This window comes from Heterodontus francisci, chromosome 35 (genome assembly GCF_036365525.1).
Source record: "Heterodontus francisci isolate sHetFra1 chromosome 35, sHetFra1.hap1, whole genome shotgun sequence".
NCBI classification, from domain to species: domain Eukaryota; kingdom Metazoa; phylum Chordata; class Chondrichthyes; order Heterodontiformes; family Heterodontidae; genus Heterodontus; species Heterodontus francisci.
In genome coordinates this window covers 51,518,677-51,536,663 of record NC_090405.1, presented here as the reverse complement: position 1 = coordinate 51,536,663, position 17,987 = coordinate 51,518,677, and the positions used below count along the sequence as shown (strand labels likewise).

The 17,987-nt window shown below is 42.2% G+C and overlaps 1 protein-coding gene across 10 annotated transcripts in view; it reads left to right on the top strand.

Annotated features, from left to right (window-relative positions):
* The window catches only part of ppip5k1a (diphosphoinositol pentakisphosphate kinase 1a), a 142,912-nt gene that overhangs the window by 107,154 nt on the left and 17,771 nt on the right, over nt 1-17,987 (top strand). For 3 of the 10 annotated variants that reach the window (XM_068015557.1, XM_068015564.1, XM_068015561.1), the window contains 2 exons: nt 3,247-3,372; nt 8,964-9,026. The exons of 1 other annotated variant lie outside the window; for it this stretch is intronic. In XM_068015557.1, the coding sequence (XP_067871658.1) occupies nt 3,247-3,372; nt 8,964-9,026 (189 nt within the window). Of the gene's footprint in view, nt 1-3,246; nt 3,373-8,963; nt 9,027-12,385; nt 12,669-16,164; nt 16,263-17,987 lie in introns of those variants that run through there. 6 more of the 10 variants (XM_068015566.1, XM_068015563.1, XM_068015567.1 and 3 more) reach the window with 6 other exon arrangements.

The window sequence follows — 17,987 nt, the reverse complement described above, 5'->3', positions numbered from 1 at the left end:
ATTTCAGCCCGCAGATCATTGCTTGCTTGGGTAAGTGGTAGTAAACCATAAGGGAAGGAATGTTCTAATCTGGTCTATGTTGAGTTCACTGATCTACAATTGTTCGTGGAGGAGAGAGAAAAAAAATCTGAGTTCCCACTCCTGCCCATCTCTGCTGGAAGTGCTCATATGATGTCTGATGAGGACAGACTTAAATTGTGATGCCTTTCACAGCTGAATAACTAGATAATTCTCACCGTCTTGGCTTGGACAAGGTAATAGAGAGCTGTGGTCACCCATGGAACTGTACCCCAGCAAGAACCAGCACTGCCAGGAAAGGAGGGGAGAAACTGATGTTATGGTTGTAACCAAATACCTAGATTTACAAAACTACTTCTATTGAACATTGATGAGTTACAATAAATAATGCAAAAGATAGTTATAAATTTTAATTTGTGGCTGTTAAGATTATTAGTAAATTGTTATCGGCCACAGTTGATGAATTCTGGAGTTGGGGGTGAAACTTCAGAAACTACCTTCATATGACCACCCGGTGGCCAGATCTTGTAACTACATTGTGACAGTTGAGATAGCAAAATCAAATGGGAAATGTTGATATAGAAGTTTACAATGATAAATGTTAAAAAGTGCATGATATCAGGAAGTAAGATTTAGAAACCAGAGTGTTACGTGCCTGTCACATTTTAAATTATCTCTGTTGCTATCCTTGTACCAGTTGAGAAAACAGTAAGATTATACCTTGCATTTTGGAAAATATGAGCTATATTGCCAAGATTGCTTTGACTCTCTGGCTTTTGCACCACTTCAATTAAAATATTAGTAATTTCTTATTCATGTTACAAAGTTTTTTTTTTTTTTTTAAATCATGCCCAAGTTTTCCTTTTGCTGTAATTTTTTTACACAGCATTTATCAAAGTGATGGTTCTATTGAAAAATTGCATTACATTTTTTAAAAAACAGCGCTGTAGAACGCATGCACCTGAAAAGGGAGAAGATGATTTTAATGTTTCAGGTAGTTCCTCCCAACACTGCTTGCTGTTTTGTGATCCCTTCCAGAAAGTTGCCACTGGGTGAGGACAGAAGTGAGATCATCTTGGATGCTCCTCGTGGTTACATAACTGCTGAACCTCATTGGATGACCACATGGGTGAGGTAGCAGAGGACACTGTGCTCAGGGAATCACAAACCAGCCGGACAGTGCACCCAGGGAATCACATACCAGACAGGCCCTGCAAGCAGGGAATCACAAACCAACCGGACAGTGCACTCGGAATCACAACCCAGCCGGACAGTGCACCCAGGGAATCACGACCCAGCCGGACAGTGCACCCAGGGAATCACGACCCAGCCGGACAGTGCACCCAGGGAATCATGACCCAGCCGGACAGTGCACCCAGGGAATCACGACCCAGCCGGACAGTGCACCCAGGGAATCACGACCCAGCCGGACAGTGCACCCAGGGAATCACGACCCAGCCGGACAGTGCACCCAGGGAATCACGACCCAGCCGGACAGTGCACCCAGGGAATCACGACCCAGCCGGACAGTGCACCCAGGGAATCACGACCCAGCCGGACAGTGCACCCAGGGAATCACGACCCAGCCGGACAGTGCACCCAGGGAATCACGACCCAGCCGGACAGTGCACCCAGGGAATCACGACCCAGCCGGACAGTGCACCCAGGGAATCACGACCCAGCCGGACAGTGCACCCAGGGAATCACGACCCAGCCGGACAGTGCACCCAGGGAATCACGACCCAGCCGGACAGTGCACCCAGGGAATCACGACCCAGCCGGACAGTGCACCCAGGGAATCACGACCCAGCCGGACAGTGCACCCAGGGAATCACGACCCAGCCGGACAGTGCACCCAGGGAATCACGACCCAGCCGGACAGTGCACCCAGGGAATCACGACCCAGCCGGACAGTGCACCCAGGGAATCACGACCCAGCCGGACAGTGCACCCAGGGAATCACGACCCAGCCGGACAGTGCACCCAGGGAATCACGACCCAGCCGGACAGTGCACCCAGGGAATCACGACCCAGCCGGACAGTGCACCCAGGGAATGACGACCCAGCCGGACAGTGCACCCAGGGAATGACGACCCAGCCGGACAGTGCACCCAGGGAATGACGACCCAGCCGGACAGTGCACCCAGGGAATGACGACCCAGCCGGACAGTGCACCCAGGGAATGACGACCCAGCCGGACAGTGCACCCAGGGAATCACAACCCAGCCGGACAGTGCACCCAGGGAATCACATACCTGACGGGCAGTGCACCCAGGGAATCACATACCTGACGGGCAGTGCACCCAGGGAATAACATACCAGACGGGTCCTGCAAGCAGGGAATCGCAAACCAGCAGGACAGTGCACCCAGGGAATCGCATACTAGCCTGACAGTTCACCCAGGGAATGACAAACCAGCAAGGCCCTGCGCCCAGAGAGTCATATACCAGCATGACCAAACACTCAGAAGAAAAAATATATAAAAGGAGTTGATAAAGTAGAGAGAGAGAAACTATTTCCTTTGGGGAGGGAATCCAGAGCAATGGGACATCACCTTAAAATTAGAGCTAGCCCATGTAAGGATGATGTCAGGAAGCAATTCTTCACACAAAAGGTAGTGGAAATGTGGAACTCTTTTCCCCCAAAGGCTGTTGAGTCCTGGGGTCAATTGGAAATGTCAAAACTGGGAATGATTGATAATTGTGAGTCAGGAGTAATAAGGGTCATGGAACCAAGGCGGGTAGAAAGAGATAATTGATTAGTGGGGCAGATTTGAGTAGCTAAGTGACCTCCTCCTGCTGTTATAGGGCCTAGATTCTGTTAGGTGACTGGAATGTTTTCCATCTCCACACATCTAGTAAAAACGTGCTGAGGTTTAGAAAGTACAGATTAAGTGCTTCTGCTCTTGGGTTGTGTTTAGAAAGCTGTATCAAAAGAATGTGAAATACTGGGATGGCTACAGGTCTGTCACTGGTGGTGGGTACAGTTAGAGACTTATATTTTTGGACATCTGTAACTAATGAAGTTTACCTTCGCTTTTAAATTTAAAAAAAAATAATGTGACCCCTAACTTCTCAGACTGAACTTCTACAATGTTTCTGGATGTTGTTTCAAAATTATCTCCCACCTGTCCTGCATGTATGTGTATTATACCTTTATAAACGCATGCAGCATGGGGGATTGTTACTAAACTTTTTTTGACCTAACGCCTAACCATCTCGTGTGCAGGTTCCCAGTGTGCTGGTTTGTTCAGTACCACAGTACTTGGTGGCTCCTCTAGTGCCCCTAACCTCCAAGACTACGCCCGCTCGCACCGCAGAAAAAGTGGCTCCAGTTACTTTTCTCTGAAGGATGGTAGGTTGTTTTCAATTTGCTGATTCGACAATGCTGGAAGAACTCTGAATGCTACATCTTAGGCTACTCTCATTTCATCAAAATTATTTCAATAGAAACATCTTATTCTGGGGAAGGAAATGGTTTTAAAAAATACCAAGGACTTTTCACTCATAGCTACTAACTCATCTTTGATTGTAGTCTAAACCTGTGCAATGTTATCATATGAGCATAGTTGCGCAGTGTGATATTATGATACGAGCAGCGTATCCAATTCCCCTGCTTGCGGTTTTAAGAAGCATTAACCCAGTTACGATAAACCAGTAAAACAGAAGAGGAATTTAATCCAGCCAGATCAATCATTTGTACAGTAATACCACACATTGTGACTCCCAGACAATATTCTTCCAAAGCTGTTGTTTGACCTAGTAAATACATCAGCTAATCAATACCTTTAGAACTCACATGCTGAGAGGTTCCAATAATGTCTTAAATTGCCACAGCTATGACTCTATGAGCAGTTTGTGAGTATTATCTCATCTCTGATGTACTGCCACTTACAAAAAGGGTCCCTCCGTTTTGTCGTTCATGTAATATTTATGGTCAACATATGTAATATTTCTTAAATTGCCAGAGGTTAATCAACTGGAGGACATTTTGATGGAGAGAAGCAGGGTGCTGATTAGTCAGTCAAGCCTCCATGTAAGCATTACAAATAGAACCATGGATACTTCCATTGTCTGTGCTGTCAAATGTGCTGTTTTACGAAGCGATATGGACAGTGAAGATATTTAAGCTCAACTCGTCGTGCAACCGAGTTAAATGGCCTCAGCTAGAGTGTTGGGAACACTATAGTCAACCATCATTCTCCTACTCCTTTTGACTCCTGCATGTTTGGCAGGCTCTGCTTTGATGTCCTTTCCAGTTGAATAACCTACTGACTATCATCACCACGGATGAAGACTGGCTGCTCAGTTGGGGCACCCCTGGCACTGCACCCCAACAAGAATCAGTGCCTTCAGGAGAGAAAAGGGAATATTGGAGGGGAGGGAGGAAATGAAGAAATGGAATCTCAAGATTATGCAATTTGATAAGTAATCACTTTAGATTAAATACTGGATGTGTATTTGAGTTGGGTAAAAGACACTCAATTATTTTATCAATCAGTTAAGTAGTTGTTCTAAGCAGGGTGCAGAGTCTGATTAATTTTTCTGTGGTGACTCTTTGTGGTGCATGCAAGGAATAGAAGAAGGCAGACAATTTACTTTGTACTCTTATTCTATGGAAGGACGTATTATGACATGTTTAATATTTTTGCAGATGTTAGTTTCGCCACCGGTGCCTGTAAAGTGTGATGTGGAGCCGACAGACCAGAGTTATGCTGTCGGTTTGCCACATTTTGCCCAGGAATTAAAGATCTCTGTGCATGTGTCTGCATGGGTGTAGGATTGTGTTGCTGCTTTTCCAATGCCTGTTTAATTTGTTTTACTTAGAGCAGACCTAAGCTGAAATGTGTCCATTAAATGGGTCCTGAGATCTATAAAGGATGAGATGATTTGAAAAAAATGTATTTATTCATTCACGGAATGTGGACATCACTGGCAGCATTTATTGCCCATCCCTAATTGTTTCGGAATTAATTGATATGCCAGTCTTTGTTGTATTATACTGCAGGCTTGCGCTTGTTACTGGGAAAGGTAAGCTGTTCTGCCAGCTTGACTTGTTGTTAATTGCAATGTGAGAACATTTGGCAATCTGTTATGTAAGAGACTTCAGACTGTTTCCATTAATTTCAGTGGGAGAGTATATTATGGATGTGTCTGGAATGCAGAGAAGAGGAAGATCATCTCGCAAGGCAATCATTGACTCCTGTTGCATTAACATACATCTTGTATATGGAGTGTCTCACGAAATCACGTCCAGTATTTATTATCACCTGATCATGATCATACACAGCGATTGGTATTTTAGTTCATGAAAATCAGTAATCTATTATTTCGACAGTGTACTTTGGCTGAGGGTGTTTGAGTTAAGTAAATGATGCAAACAGTAGTTGAGTAGACGAATAGAGTTGAGGATGTTTCTTTTGCCAGTGGAGCTGGGTTCTGCTGGCTCTCACTGCAAGATAAAGTTTACCCATAATATTTGCACTGTTTAGATACTGCGATTAGTGTAAGCAGAGGAGATGTACCTCTCGTGGTCTGTCATGGGTTATACTTTAATTTCTCCCTTGTACTAAATCTTCTCCATACACTTTGCAGGAGTGTTCACATTATTCAAGGATATAAAAGAAAGTCTTCCTGCCACGTAGACTATGTCCAATTTTGACAACATTAATGACAAAGTCTTAACTGAGCTGGAATTAACAATGGTGGATTGAAGAGATCTTGCCTTTAGCTAAAACACCTGTTTGAAGAATTTTATCAGGTTTGTTCTTAAATATACATTTCTAGATGGGGCTTCACACCTCCAGGGAATGCTATTGCCAGTTCTTCTCCCTTATAAAGAGTGGCCTGTTGTGCACTGAGGTTTTGGGCTTGGCTGTCTGTACCTTCCTTACCCATCCTTGGAGCCAATGTGACTGAGGCAAGCAGCTGTGCAACAAGGAGAGGTGTGCCAAGCCGTGCAATGGAAGTGGATCCTTCAAAGAATGTACAAGAGATAATTATATTGCAAACGCATCTTTAAGAAGTGGTAGTCTGAGCTCCAGGAAGCTGATTGTAATGTTGCAACCTTCCATTATTTAAAAATGCACACTGATCTTCTTAAGTCTTGGTTTTGCTAAAGCACAGGGTATAGGCCGTTAGTAAGGGTAGCTGCAGAATTCATTCTGATTGATAACACTTTGTGTGGTGTGTAATTTAGAACAGGCGACAGGAAGTTGTGTCTGAAATATTCTATTTTACAGTTGTGCAACTTTGGAAAAGGGAACAACTCATCAATTCAACAGTACTACCCTCCTTCCCTCTCCTTTCTTTGTGCTTTCTGCTGTGTCTGTCCCTTTGTGACTCTGACTTTTTGCTACCCCCTCCATAAAGATTTGAAATTGTGATTTATTTTGAATTCTATTCCTTCTTAGGATTTTTTTTCCTTTTGAGTGAAGTTTTTCTAAGAGCTCCTACCCATCAGGTGATGAGCGAGTTTACAGAGCTTCTTCGACTGACAGGTGGACATATTGTACCCAGAAAACCGAGAGCTAGTCCAAGTTGGCTTAAGCTCTAATACTGCACAAACTTTCTTCAAAGTAATTCATCATCAGAAGCAATAATAATATTAATGTGAATTGATTTGAATGGCCAGACAACACTTAATCCCTTACAGGATTTTCCATTCTGAGGACACGGATTGAAGAATTGAAGTTGAATTTAAAAGTGCATAATGAAAGATCCATGTAGCAATAATGGCTGTAATCCAGTCTCTGACAATCTCTAGCTGGAATAGAGAATTTAGGGCTGATTGATGCACAAGCTGTGCTTGCCTAGTAGGTCATCTGATTAATGCAGTGAGCAGCAGGCGCACTACATCTCTGACCCATACTGAGTTAGTTGATCACATGCAGGGCAACAATAGGGACACTAACGTTGGCCTCCATGGGCATTGGTTAGGCAAAGGACAGTCTTCCCACTCCAGTGATCTATCTGGAATCGGTGTGTTGTGTACGTGTGTATTGTGTTGTGTGTTTGTGACTTACTTAGCGCACATGTGGAGATTGTTGGGCAAAGACAGGGTCAGCTCAACTGTGATGCCCCCCCCCCCCCCCCCGTTGGAGACTGCTGATACTGTATATGAAAGTTGGTCACTTGGTATGTATCTCAGCAAGAGTCAGCAGAAGAGAGGACAAACTTTTTTTTATTCTTTAATGGGGGGTGTGGGTGTCGCTGGCAAGGCCAGCATTTGTTGCCCATTCCTAATTGCCATTGACAACTGAGTGGCTTAGTCGGCCATTTCAGGGCAGTTAAGAGTTAACCACATTGCTGTGGGTCTAGAGTCACACGTAGGCCAGGCCAAACCAGACCTTCCCTAAAGGATATTCGTGAACAATCAATGATAGTTTCATGGAATCATTACTGAAACTAGCCTTCAAATCCAGATTTTTTTTTAATTAATAGGATTTAAATTCCACCAGTTGCCATGGTGGGATTTGAACTTGTGTTTTCTGGGCCTCTGGGTTACTACCCCAGTGACATTACCACAACACCACCATCTCCCCAACACCACCATCTCCCCAGTGCCAGTCAAACAATAAAAATGCTGCGTACTGAGCTTAGTTTGGGACATTCTTTTCCTTCAGTTTTTGTGTTAGCCAGGGTTTTGTTAACAAAAAACTGTTGGTGCATGTTGTAGCCTGAGTGTCTTGTACATTTTTTTTTATTACATCATCCCGCTCGTTCTGTCCATAACTCTTGGCAACTTAACATTTGATAATGATTATTCCCATTTCAGCAGGAAAGCCTGCAGTTTATCAGTTGTGCTCTCTTTCTCACATTTCAATCTCCAGTAAATGGGAGATGTTCGCATTAAATGACTAGTTGGTTCAGAAGATGCCTCAAGGAATCTTAAGTTAGCCATGAAAATTGGATTGACAGTGGAAGCTTTCCTGAGAAGACATGGGAAATGTCAGTGGTGCCTACTTCTGCCGACTCAGTGTCAGGTATAGGTAACCCAACTGCCTTCCTATAACTCACTTGATCTATTGGACAACGCATGGATGTAATGCTGCTGTTACAGAGACACCGCCAGCACCTTAACAAATATGCAGGAAGGGTGAGACAGTAGAGCTACACTACTCATTGGCCCATGGAGTGACAGATCTCTGCACACATGGCTCAATGCAATGAAGCTATAGTCCCCATTCTCCAGCGAGATGTTTATTTAATGGCAAGCAAATGGGACTGTCAGTAGCAATAAAATAGTGGGCCAGGATGGCCATCTTAATTTCACTTTATTTCCTGAAAGGTAGTCTTTGTACAGGCAGCGTTTGTACTGGCCTGGGGCAAAGTCCTCACCTAGAGATATTTCGTTTTTGCCGGTAGGAGGCTATGTTGTGGCATGTGATGGTGTACCAAATATAGAACTGCGGCATGAGTATCAATGGTACAGCAGGTCGGACCATTCCCAAAACAGTTAGTGGGCTTGCTGATGCTTGCTGAGTGGCACCCACAAAGGAAACCCGACTCTTCAAGCATGTCATGTGGGAGTTGTCCTGTGTAAGGTGCCCACTTTACTCCTTTGAGTCTTTGAACTTGTTCGCATTTGAACTCCTCCAGCCTGGGGCATAATGACTTTCAGTACTCAAACCAACTTCTATGTCCATTGCCTAAAAGAAGAGGATTGTGCTAGGTCAGATTGTGAACGGGCATATAGTTGGTTGTATGGATATAGAGAAAGATGCATTGCCAACCCTAATGCTTGCCAAATATTGCTCTGTGTAGTGGTGTCCCACTCTTCTCCCCAAGCAACACAAACAAACTGGGAGAGTGTTGATGCTCCGATGAGAAAGGATTGGGGTTGCATTTTTCTTTTAAGAAGTCATCACCCGCTCATGTAATGTGGGAAGTTCTGTGTTAAAACTGCAGTGTTAGTTTTAACTTCAGTCCTTTTTGTTTCCTCAGAAATGTTATCTATGCCAGCCGTTAAAAGATTTTCTGTCTCGTTTGCAAAGCATCCGACTAATGGTATGTTTGCTTCTTTTCGATTATCCTTTACAATCTTAACTTTTTGATTTTTTTTTTGCATGGTTCTTAAATGCACTTGTGCTTTTTAAAATCTTTTAAATGTTCACTTCAGTCTGTCTTTTCTCAATTTTTGATTTTCCCCTTTTTATTTTTCCATTACTTCAGCATTACCACACCAAATTCTTTAACATGATTCCACTTTAATATGAAAAAAATCCACACATCTTTTAACTTTTTTTTTAAGTTGACCACTCTTCCTTTCGATAAAACCTCCATCAGTTTAGAATAGTGATTGCACCTGTCAATCATTCCATTTCACCAGCTGTGAAGCTCTGACTGGTGACCATTTGCACCTCCTGATTTCACTTCACTGTCCAGTTAACTGTCGGAGAACTTAACTGTCTTTTGCAGGTTTCGGGATGCTCAGCCAGCTTTACTGTCAAATGGGTCAGTTGGTGATAAAGCTCACCAATAAGGGTCATGTTCTGCTCAGAGATGCCATTCTGCTAACTTACCACGCTCAAGGCATAGAACTGTTGTGGCACAATCTAAAGAGCATCCAAAGTGCTGCCAAACCATACAAAGCAGATGTTATCTCTGCTGTGTGCTGAGTAAGCTAATCTCATCTAGGGCACCAGAACTGCTATCGATGACATCGTCATAGGAAGGGGGGATTGGGCGGGGACAGTAATTAGCCAAGTCTCCCACTCTGCATCACAGTTCCAGTGACACCTGTTAGAAAGTATAGGTCTGCAGACATTTAATAGGCACAGGGTTAGGCTCTCAATATGGTCACTCGGACGGGGTGACAAAGGAATGCTGGAGCTTGGGGGGTCTGTACCCCAATAAGGCAGTGCCTTCAGGAAAGGAAGAATTAAAAAGAAAAATAATGGAACTTCAAACACAACTTTTGAATCAGGTAGAAGATAAAATCAAACAAACCGTTCACCAAGTCTAGAAATGAAAACTTGGTAATTCATTCAAGCGTAACACTGGCCATTTTATCTTGCATCCATTTAAGACAGGAGGCAGTAAATATATGTTACACGCCTGTAACAGCAGCTGTGTCACCATCTAATTGAGAAAAATTGGTCAGAATATCTATTATATAATTGATTATTAGTTCTCAGAAATGGTATTCTGCTTACATACATAATACCAGACAAGTCAACACAAACCGACATCACTTTTCATTTAGTCACTCAGTGTCTTTTCACATTCTACAGGGTGCATGTTTCTTATTTTCATTTTCATATGTATGCATGCATGCACTAAAGAAAAGTGAAGAGCAAATTGCATACTTCTCAATTGTTCAAACAAATTGTCTTACTCTCACTTTTTGTTGGTGTTTGTTTCTGGAACTTTGTTTAAAAACTCTGTTCTACCCGTGAGCCCCATTGTCCCAGGCAATTGTTTCAAGTCAGGCATGGATTTTTCTCCACAAGTTATCGCATCCCCTTCCACCCTATTATCTCCCCTTCTGAAGGTAGTACTAGGGTATAGTTGCACAAATTGTGACCAATCATACCCTCACTTAACTTCTTCACACTTCACCATTTGATGCACAGTAGAAGTTTGACAGACATAAATGAGTGCCCTGTTTCTTTGGGAGCCAGGATAACCTTCCTGGAAAAATCACTGCATATGGAGAGTGCAACTATCTGAACACCCAGACATATCCCTGCATTTCTTGGGGAGGGACGGAGCAATATACGCCCCATACATGATTCTTTATTGAGGATTACAGTTTGAAAAAGAAGGTAAATTAAGACATCATGAACTTGTACATGAAGAGGATTTCACCAAGTCTTAGATACCTTATCTCCATCCTCGGGGCTTGTGTCCCATCCCATTTGTCTACGATCGATAACATATCGCTTCACCCAATTCATGGCAGTCCATGTTCTTTGGAGTTTAATTGGTTGAAAAAAGTTTGCGGGTAGGGCAAGGGTCTTCCCTCCAGACCCTAAATTAGTTTCTATTTCAATTCAGTATTCAGGTCACCACCCACAACTTTTGTCTAGTTGTAATCGGCTTTCTCTGGGGAAAAATCACCTCCTCTGGGGATTAACTGCTCTAGATTGCTTAATGTCTCGCTGTTATTGGGCTTGTGTGTGCAATTAACTCAAAAAAAGAGAAACTGTTCCATTGGATGAAACTTGACGACTGTGCTTGAAGGTGGTCGAGTGATTGCTGTATTCAATTGGAAGTGTTCTCCATTTGTTAGCGTGAAATATTTTCAAGCTACAGGGTTGAGATGCACTTAGAAACCACAAGGTGTGCCTCATCAGCACGGGTGACTTCTGCCCAGAGGTCACTGCCGAGTCCTCCAGACCTCACTATATAGTCCAATACCAGACTGACTTTGTTTTATCAATATGCTCAATATTTAAATGCAGTGTTGGCATGGCTAAAATTGGAGTACTATCCTAGATACCTTTTATTTTCTTTGTGAAAAGCTAGTTTATATTTTCAAGAGTGTAATCGTAACATTCACCAATGAAGTGTATTCGTGTCAGCCATGGCTCAGTTGGTAACATACTCTCCTCTGAGTCAGAAGGTTGTAGGTTCAAGTTCCATTCCAGAGACTTGAGCACAAAAATCTAGGCTGAAACTCCAGTGCAGTATTGAGGGAGTGCTGCTGTCGTGAAGTGCCACCTTTTGGATGAGACATTAAACCGAGGCCCTGTCTGCTGTCAGGTGGATGTAAAAGCCCCTGCGGCACTATTTCGAAGAAGAGCACTTGAGTTCTTTCCAGTGTCTTGGCCAATATTTATCCCTCAATCAACATCACAAAAACCATGCTGACAGTCCAGTACAGTGCTAAGGGAGCTCTGCAGTGCCGTGGGTGCAAGCTTTCTGATGAGATGCTAAACTGAAGACTCTGTCTATCTGTTCAGATGAACATTGAAAGATCCTGAAGCATTGCTAAAATATAAGAGGATGTTCTCCTGGTGTCCGGAAAGTATTTCTCTTATCAACCAGCATTGTTGTATTTTTGGATCTTGCTCACGGAATGTGATTGTCATGTTTGCCTATATAAGTCTGTGCATCAAAAACAATTAATATTTTGAAGCACTTTGAGATGTTTCGATGACTTAGTCAGGAATTAAATATATGCAATTGTCTTTATCATTCTGGTTTTTATTTTAAGAAATATAAATGTTTGTTCCTTTCGGTCGGGTTTGCAATTAGCAGCTCATTGCCTTTCTCTCTTCATCTGGTTCATTCTTTTCTTTGCTGTTTCAGATTCTTACAAATGCTTCTTCCTTTTTTTAAAACAATAATAATTATGGTAATTATGTCCTTTTTTTGTTGCTGTTTTTATTCGTTCTTTTCCACCGGTGCCCGTTCCCTAGACTTGCTGGACAATCGTTGCGTGGTGCAGTTGCTGAGGCGATTTTCAGCTGACAACAGTTTCGCACAGAACCTGGCCCTTGACGGTGCCTTGGCCCGGCACCTCCAGCAGTGCTCGTATCACATTCGCCTCTTCAAGAACTGGCTGATCTCTGGGCAGGATGATATCGACTGCCTCTACGGTATCACCTGCACCTTACTGCTGCATGGTTGGCTTTGGATGAATCTTGTTTCAGGCCATTGCAGCTATGACGCAGCTTGCAGATCTGGACCCAAGTGAGCTTTGCCAAGACAAATCGGAGGGGTGGGGGGACAGGGGAAAGAGTTGGGGGAAGTTTCTTGCCTCCACACATCGTTAACAGCCTGTAAATGGTAGCACTCATCAAAGAAAAAGACCAAAACTGCTTGCTAGGTTCTGGATTGTGGAAAGAAAAAAACCTCACTAACACAATGGTAGGGCTTCTTAATAGGTTAAAAGTCAGACTGCACATCAACAGAAATCCATTCTATTTCACCACTGTACAATCACATATAGATGATTACCAGAGCCTAAGGCTGCTGATTATCAACAGAAAATGATGGAAATACAAGAAAAGACAAGTTAACATTTCAGTGGTGGACCCTTCCTGGAAGCCTGTCACAATCCTGATGGAGGGCCTGCACCAAGGATGTTATCCTGTCTCTTTTTCCGATACCTGCAAACCTGTTGTGCATTTCCAGCATTATCTGCATTTTTATTTCAGACTTCTGACACTTGCAGTTTTCTCACTAGAGCTAATTATTAGCATTTTTAAAAAAAAAATTCTGTTTTTATTCTGAGTAATTGAGAGTCTGATTTTTAACCAGTGGAAACGATGTGCCATTGTCTGTTGGAGATGGTTGTTAGCTGTGGCTGTGTTCGGCCCCTCTGACACTGCGCTGTGTGTAGGCTACTTGGGGTGTCTGGCAGCAGAGCCTTGCAACTCACTTTGGCAGCATTTGAAGGAACGGAGCTGATGTGCTTTGTTTTATTTTGGTTGTGCGCCTGGCTTTGTTTTCAGCAGGCTTTGAGCTATAATTAAATATAATTAAATGCTAGCTGTTGGCAAGGACTTGTTAGCGAACAATATGGAAACTCTTTTTCCCCTTTTCTCCCCCATCCATTATCCATCAGACGTTGATCTGTTTCTCTTCTAAAACAAAGAGGATGGAATAAAAACTAATGATAAATCACCAAAGTGGAAGAAAGTTGCACGGCCCTGCAATTTTTAATTTGAAATCATTAGTACTTAACAAAGTGAATGCAATGTAATCAGAAAGAAACATTCTACATTAAATCCAGTTCAGGCATGAGTTATTAAGTGGAATGTTTACCGAGTTTAATTCAAAGCGAATCACTTCTTATTTCTGCATTGGCTGTGATCCAGCCTGACAACCATGACATTATAACCTTCTAGATGGGAGCATAAGAACCCAGAATATATTTAAAAATAAATCTCTGAATGCAGGTCACATATTAAGGGTGTAAGGGCTTTTGCAAGCTCACCCTGATGGCTCAGTGGTAATGTCACCATATGTCAAAGCCTTGCAGATCAAGAAACTCCATGTTCAATCTCCATTTTTTTTTTTTGTTGCTAAGTTAGCCAATTTCAGTCTAGGCTGCAGCTAACCTCCATTGCCCTGCCTGTGTTGGGAGAGGGGATGGTGGGTGCGAGGAGGGTGGAGGTCAGGAACATCAATCATAGTTACACTTATCAGGAAAGGCTGAACAAGCTGGGCTCTTTTCTCTTAAAAACAGAGAAGGCTGAGGGGCGCCCTGATAGATGTCATTAAAATGATGAAGGGGTCTGATGGGGCAGACATAGAGAAGATACTGGGGAAACCAAAAGTAGGGTCCATAAATACAAGATGATCATTCATAAATCCAACAGGGAATTCAGAAGAAACTTCTTTATCCAGAGAGTGGTAAGAATGTGGAATGTGCTACCACATGGAGTAGTTGAGGCATATAGCATAGATGTATTTAAGGGGAAGCTAGATAACCACATGAATGAAGGAGTAGAAGGATATGTTGATAGGATTAGATGACGTAGAGTGGGAGGGATCTAGTATGGAGCATAAACACTGGCATAGACCAGTTGGGCCAAATGGCGGCCTCCCATGATGTACATGTCCAAGGCCTAATTGATATGCAGTGATACCAGCTGGAAGGTTTGCTGTGTAGATGTTGGGAGAAGAACAGCATCTGTTAGACTGTACCATGGCCAAAGAGCCCACCAACATACTCTGTCTGGGCTCGCATATAGAATGTGGTCACTTGGCCGTGACACAGGAAGGTACTTGTCACCTGCGATGCTGTAGCCCAATGGGAATCAGATGAGAAGGGGAGAAAATATTAGGAACTGGAGAAAACCGTTCATATTGTCCCATTTTAACGGATCAACCCCAGTCACTTACATCTTTGTCCTATCAATCCCTGGATCTTTTTCCCAATGAGTACTTTTATATCACAGTTCCATTTAGCACATTCGCCATCTTTTGGGTTCTTTACGCCCATGCTAATTCTTTTATCCTTATCCACATGAAACTGTATTTTCCAACTATTGACCCAGTTATCTGATTAATCCAAATCTTTCCGAATCTGGAAGTATTGTTGTGCATTCCTTGCTTTGCTTCCTTTTTATTCAGTTTCTCCACAAATCTTCAAATTTCTTTGGGGAAGGGGAATATAGAAAAGTCTGGTGAACAATTAATGTAACATTTCATACCCTTTTTGCCAAAAAATGGCATTAAATAAAGTGTCCATGAATATTCTGTCAATAGATGACCCACTTCCTCATTAAGTTAAAGAAAATATTGATCCATCCATATTCCCAAAAAGGATTTCAAGACTAGTTTACAGATATTTTATTTCTTAATCCATATAACTCGCAATGTGCAATTAAATCATCTTTCTGCCCATTAACTCCAAATGTAAGATACTGCTTTCATTGATCTGATGGAAATGCCAGAGTGCACTCATCTCCCTAAGAAAAGAAAGCCACTTTAGGAAATCACAAGTTCAGGGAGGACTAATGTGTACTGGCCAGAAAAGGTGTCTATAGCTAGCACTGCAGGGTCCAAATAGAGGGAAATGGTCTGATTTAAATATTTTCTCTCCTCTGCCTCTGAACAAGATGGTTGTTGGAGACTGGTGAGTGTTATCAGGTTTCAGGATAGCTGAAGTAATAGCATGCCTGGGAGCAAACAAGCATGGCTTCTCCATTCATCATAAATTTCAAAATGGAGCAGAGTGTAGTGAAACGACAATTATATTTTAGTGCAATTTACCTTCTCTATGTAAAGTTAGCTTTTGTCCTAGGTAGCTTTCCAGTGTTCCCCTCACCCCCATCGAATCGCTTTCAATGTCTTCCCTGCAAATGAATCCCCAACATCGTTTCATTTAGGAACCTAAAATATTTAATTATATTGGATGTTGAAACTAATACTTGTTTGAAGTGCCTCTTGTCTCAATCACTCTATTTTGGAGCCTGCCACCAAATCTACCTGTTCTAGATGTCTTTTTAAAAGCTGGGATAAATGAGAAAAGCATTTCAACGTGTTTCGATGTTTGCTGTGGAGTGTGATGGATCACACAGTCAAGGACTGCATTCTTGAAGGTCTCTCTCTCTTTCTCTTTAGTTGTTTATCCCAATTCTATTTCTGTGCAAATTCAAGCATTTGTTTCGTTGACTATTTCTAAAGTGTATCGTTTATTACATCTGGTTTTCTGAAGCTTTCAAGCAGATGATTTTTCTTCCAGAAATAAAAGCAACCTCCAGCTCCCGCAGTGGGTCTGGGGAGCATGAGCCAGGAATCCTGCTCTATTGGCTGTAGGACAATGTGAACTGAGTCTTAAAGGTAACTCTGCACCACAGCACAATGTTGTTTACTTGGCACCATGTTAACAATCTCACTGACAGCCCACAGAATGGCTGGTGTGTGAAACTGAGGTGCGCTGTTTAGCTTAGTTAGATGCAAACAAAAAGAAAGATAGTGAGCAGAACCATTTGCAAACTTGGTTGAGTTACTCCTTTTGAATCTCACCAAGTATAATCAGTGAGTTTATTTTCGCAGTATGTATCATTCCCTCCCCACCTCTCTATTACTTCAATTCATCCTCCTTCAGATAGTAAGGATGAGTAATCATTAAGGGCCATTCATTGCTTCTTTCCCACTTGATCAAGTGGGCAAATGAGTTGTTGGTTTCCAGATGTTCCTGCTACAGTGGGGCAGGCAGGTAAATGAATGCTTGCTGTACAGTGCAGCAACGCCAGAGCTAAATGCTTGATCCAAGATAGCTTTACTACCGGATGCCTAATGGGGGAGGATTTACTTCCCGTATCTTGAACTCGAACAGAGTGGCTGCATAATTCCAGCTTGCTTTTTACAGCAAGCCTATACCCAAGTTCTATCCATGAGAGTTTCTCTCTTCCATTCTCTTCCCCCATCAACAGTAGAAACATGCAAGTGAAATCATCTCTTTAAAAAAAGCGCAATTGCTGTGAAGTGATGACATGCATCCTCTGAGGGGGTGATTTGTAAATGCAAACAGTTATGCATTCACTAATCTACCAGGAATAACATCAAGATAATTGGTGTTTTTGACTTTCGTTTCATGTCATCACTGGAAACAAATTGAGATAAAAAAAAATTAACCCTTACTGATTATAAATCCTAAGCAGGTCACAACCTGAACTGGTATCTCCTGTGAACTGGGCCAATTGTAGTTCAAATCATATTATTAATTTGCTTACTTACTAGTTTGTTTTGTCTACTACCAGAGAGACAGTGAAAGTCACGTTTAAGGTAGTTCTAGTAGCCTTTAGCAGTTTTATTCATATAGAATAACTCCGCAATGTAACTCTTGAGAGCTTACTGCTGGCCAAATAAGCTATGTTGCATGTGAAATGGATGCTGGTAATTGTGTATTATGGATTTGTGGTTTATGATGTACATGAACATTTATTTTCTGTTGTATGGCTTTGTTGTTGTCACTCACTCAGACGTCTCCCTAACAGCAACTTAGGACTGCATGCATGACATTGAAATGCATTTGCATCTGATGTGAGCTAAGCTCAGCTTATCGGATTGTAGAGTGTAAATGCTTTAAATGGTTTGCACCATCATTGATGTGATCATTCTTCGATTGACTTTCATGTTGGCATACTTTACTTGATATCTCTATTTATGATCTTGATTGGAGCACAGTTTTGTATTAATGTGCAGCAGAATCCCAGTATGAGCATTTACCCCCTTTGGATCCTGTGTTGGAGTTAGTGGTTATTTGTTACTGAGCCTGTTATTAGTAATATGAGTACGAATCTTGAAAAGTGCACTCATTATGTCTGTGTATGTGTGTGCCTATTAAATGAATTATTGTAGAATTGTATTCACGTGTGTTCCAACAGCATAGATATATTTTATCTGACTGCATTAAAAGTGATGACCAGCACTGTTTAAATATCTCAAGCAATTTTTTTTTTTGTCTCTACAATGCTGTTCATTTATCTCCGCTAGGGCAGTCATAGGATGCTATATTCAACATCTCTGACCTAGGGAGCAGAAAGATCAACCTGATTGCCA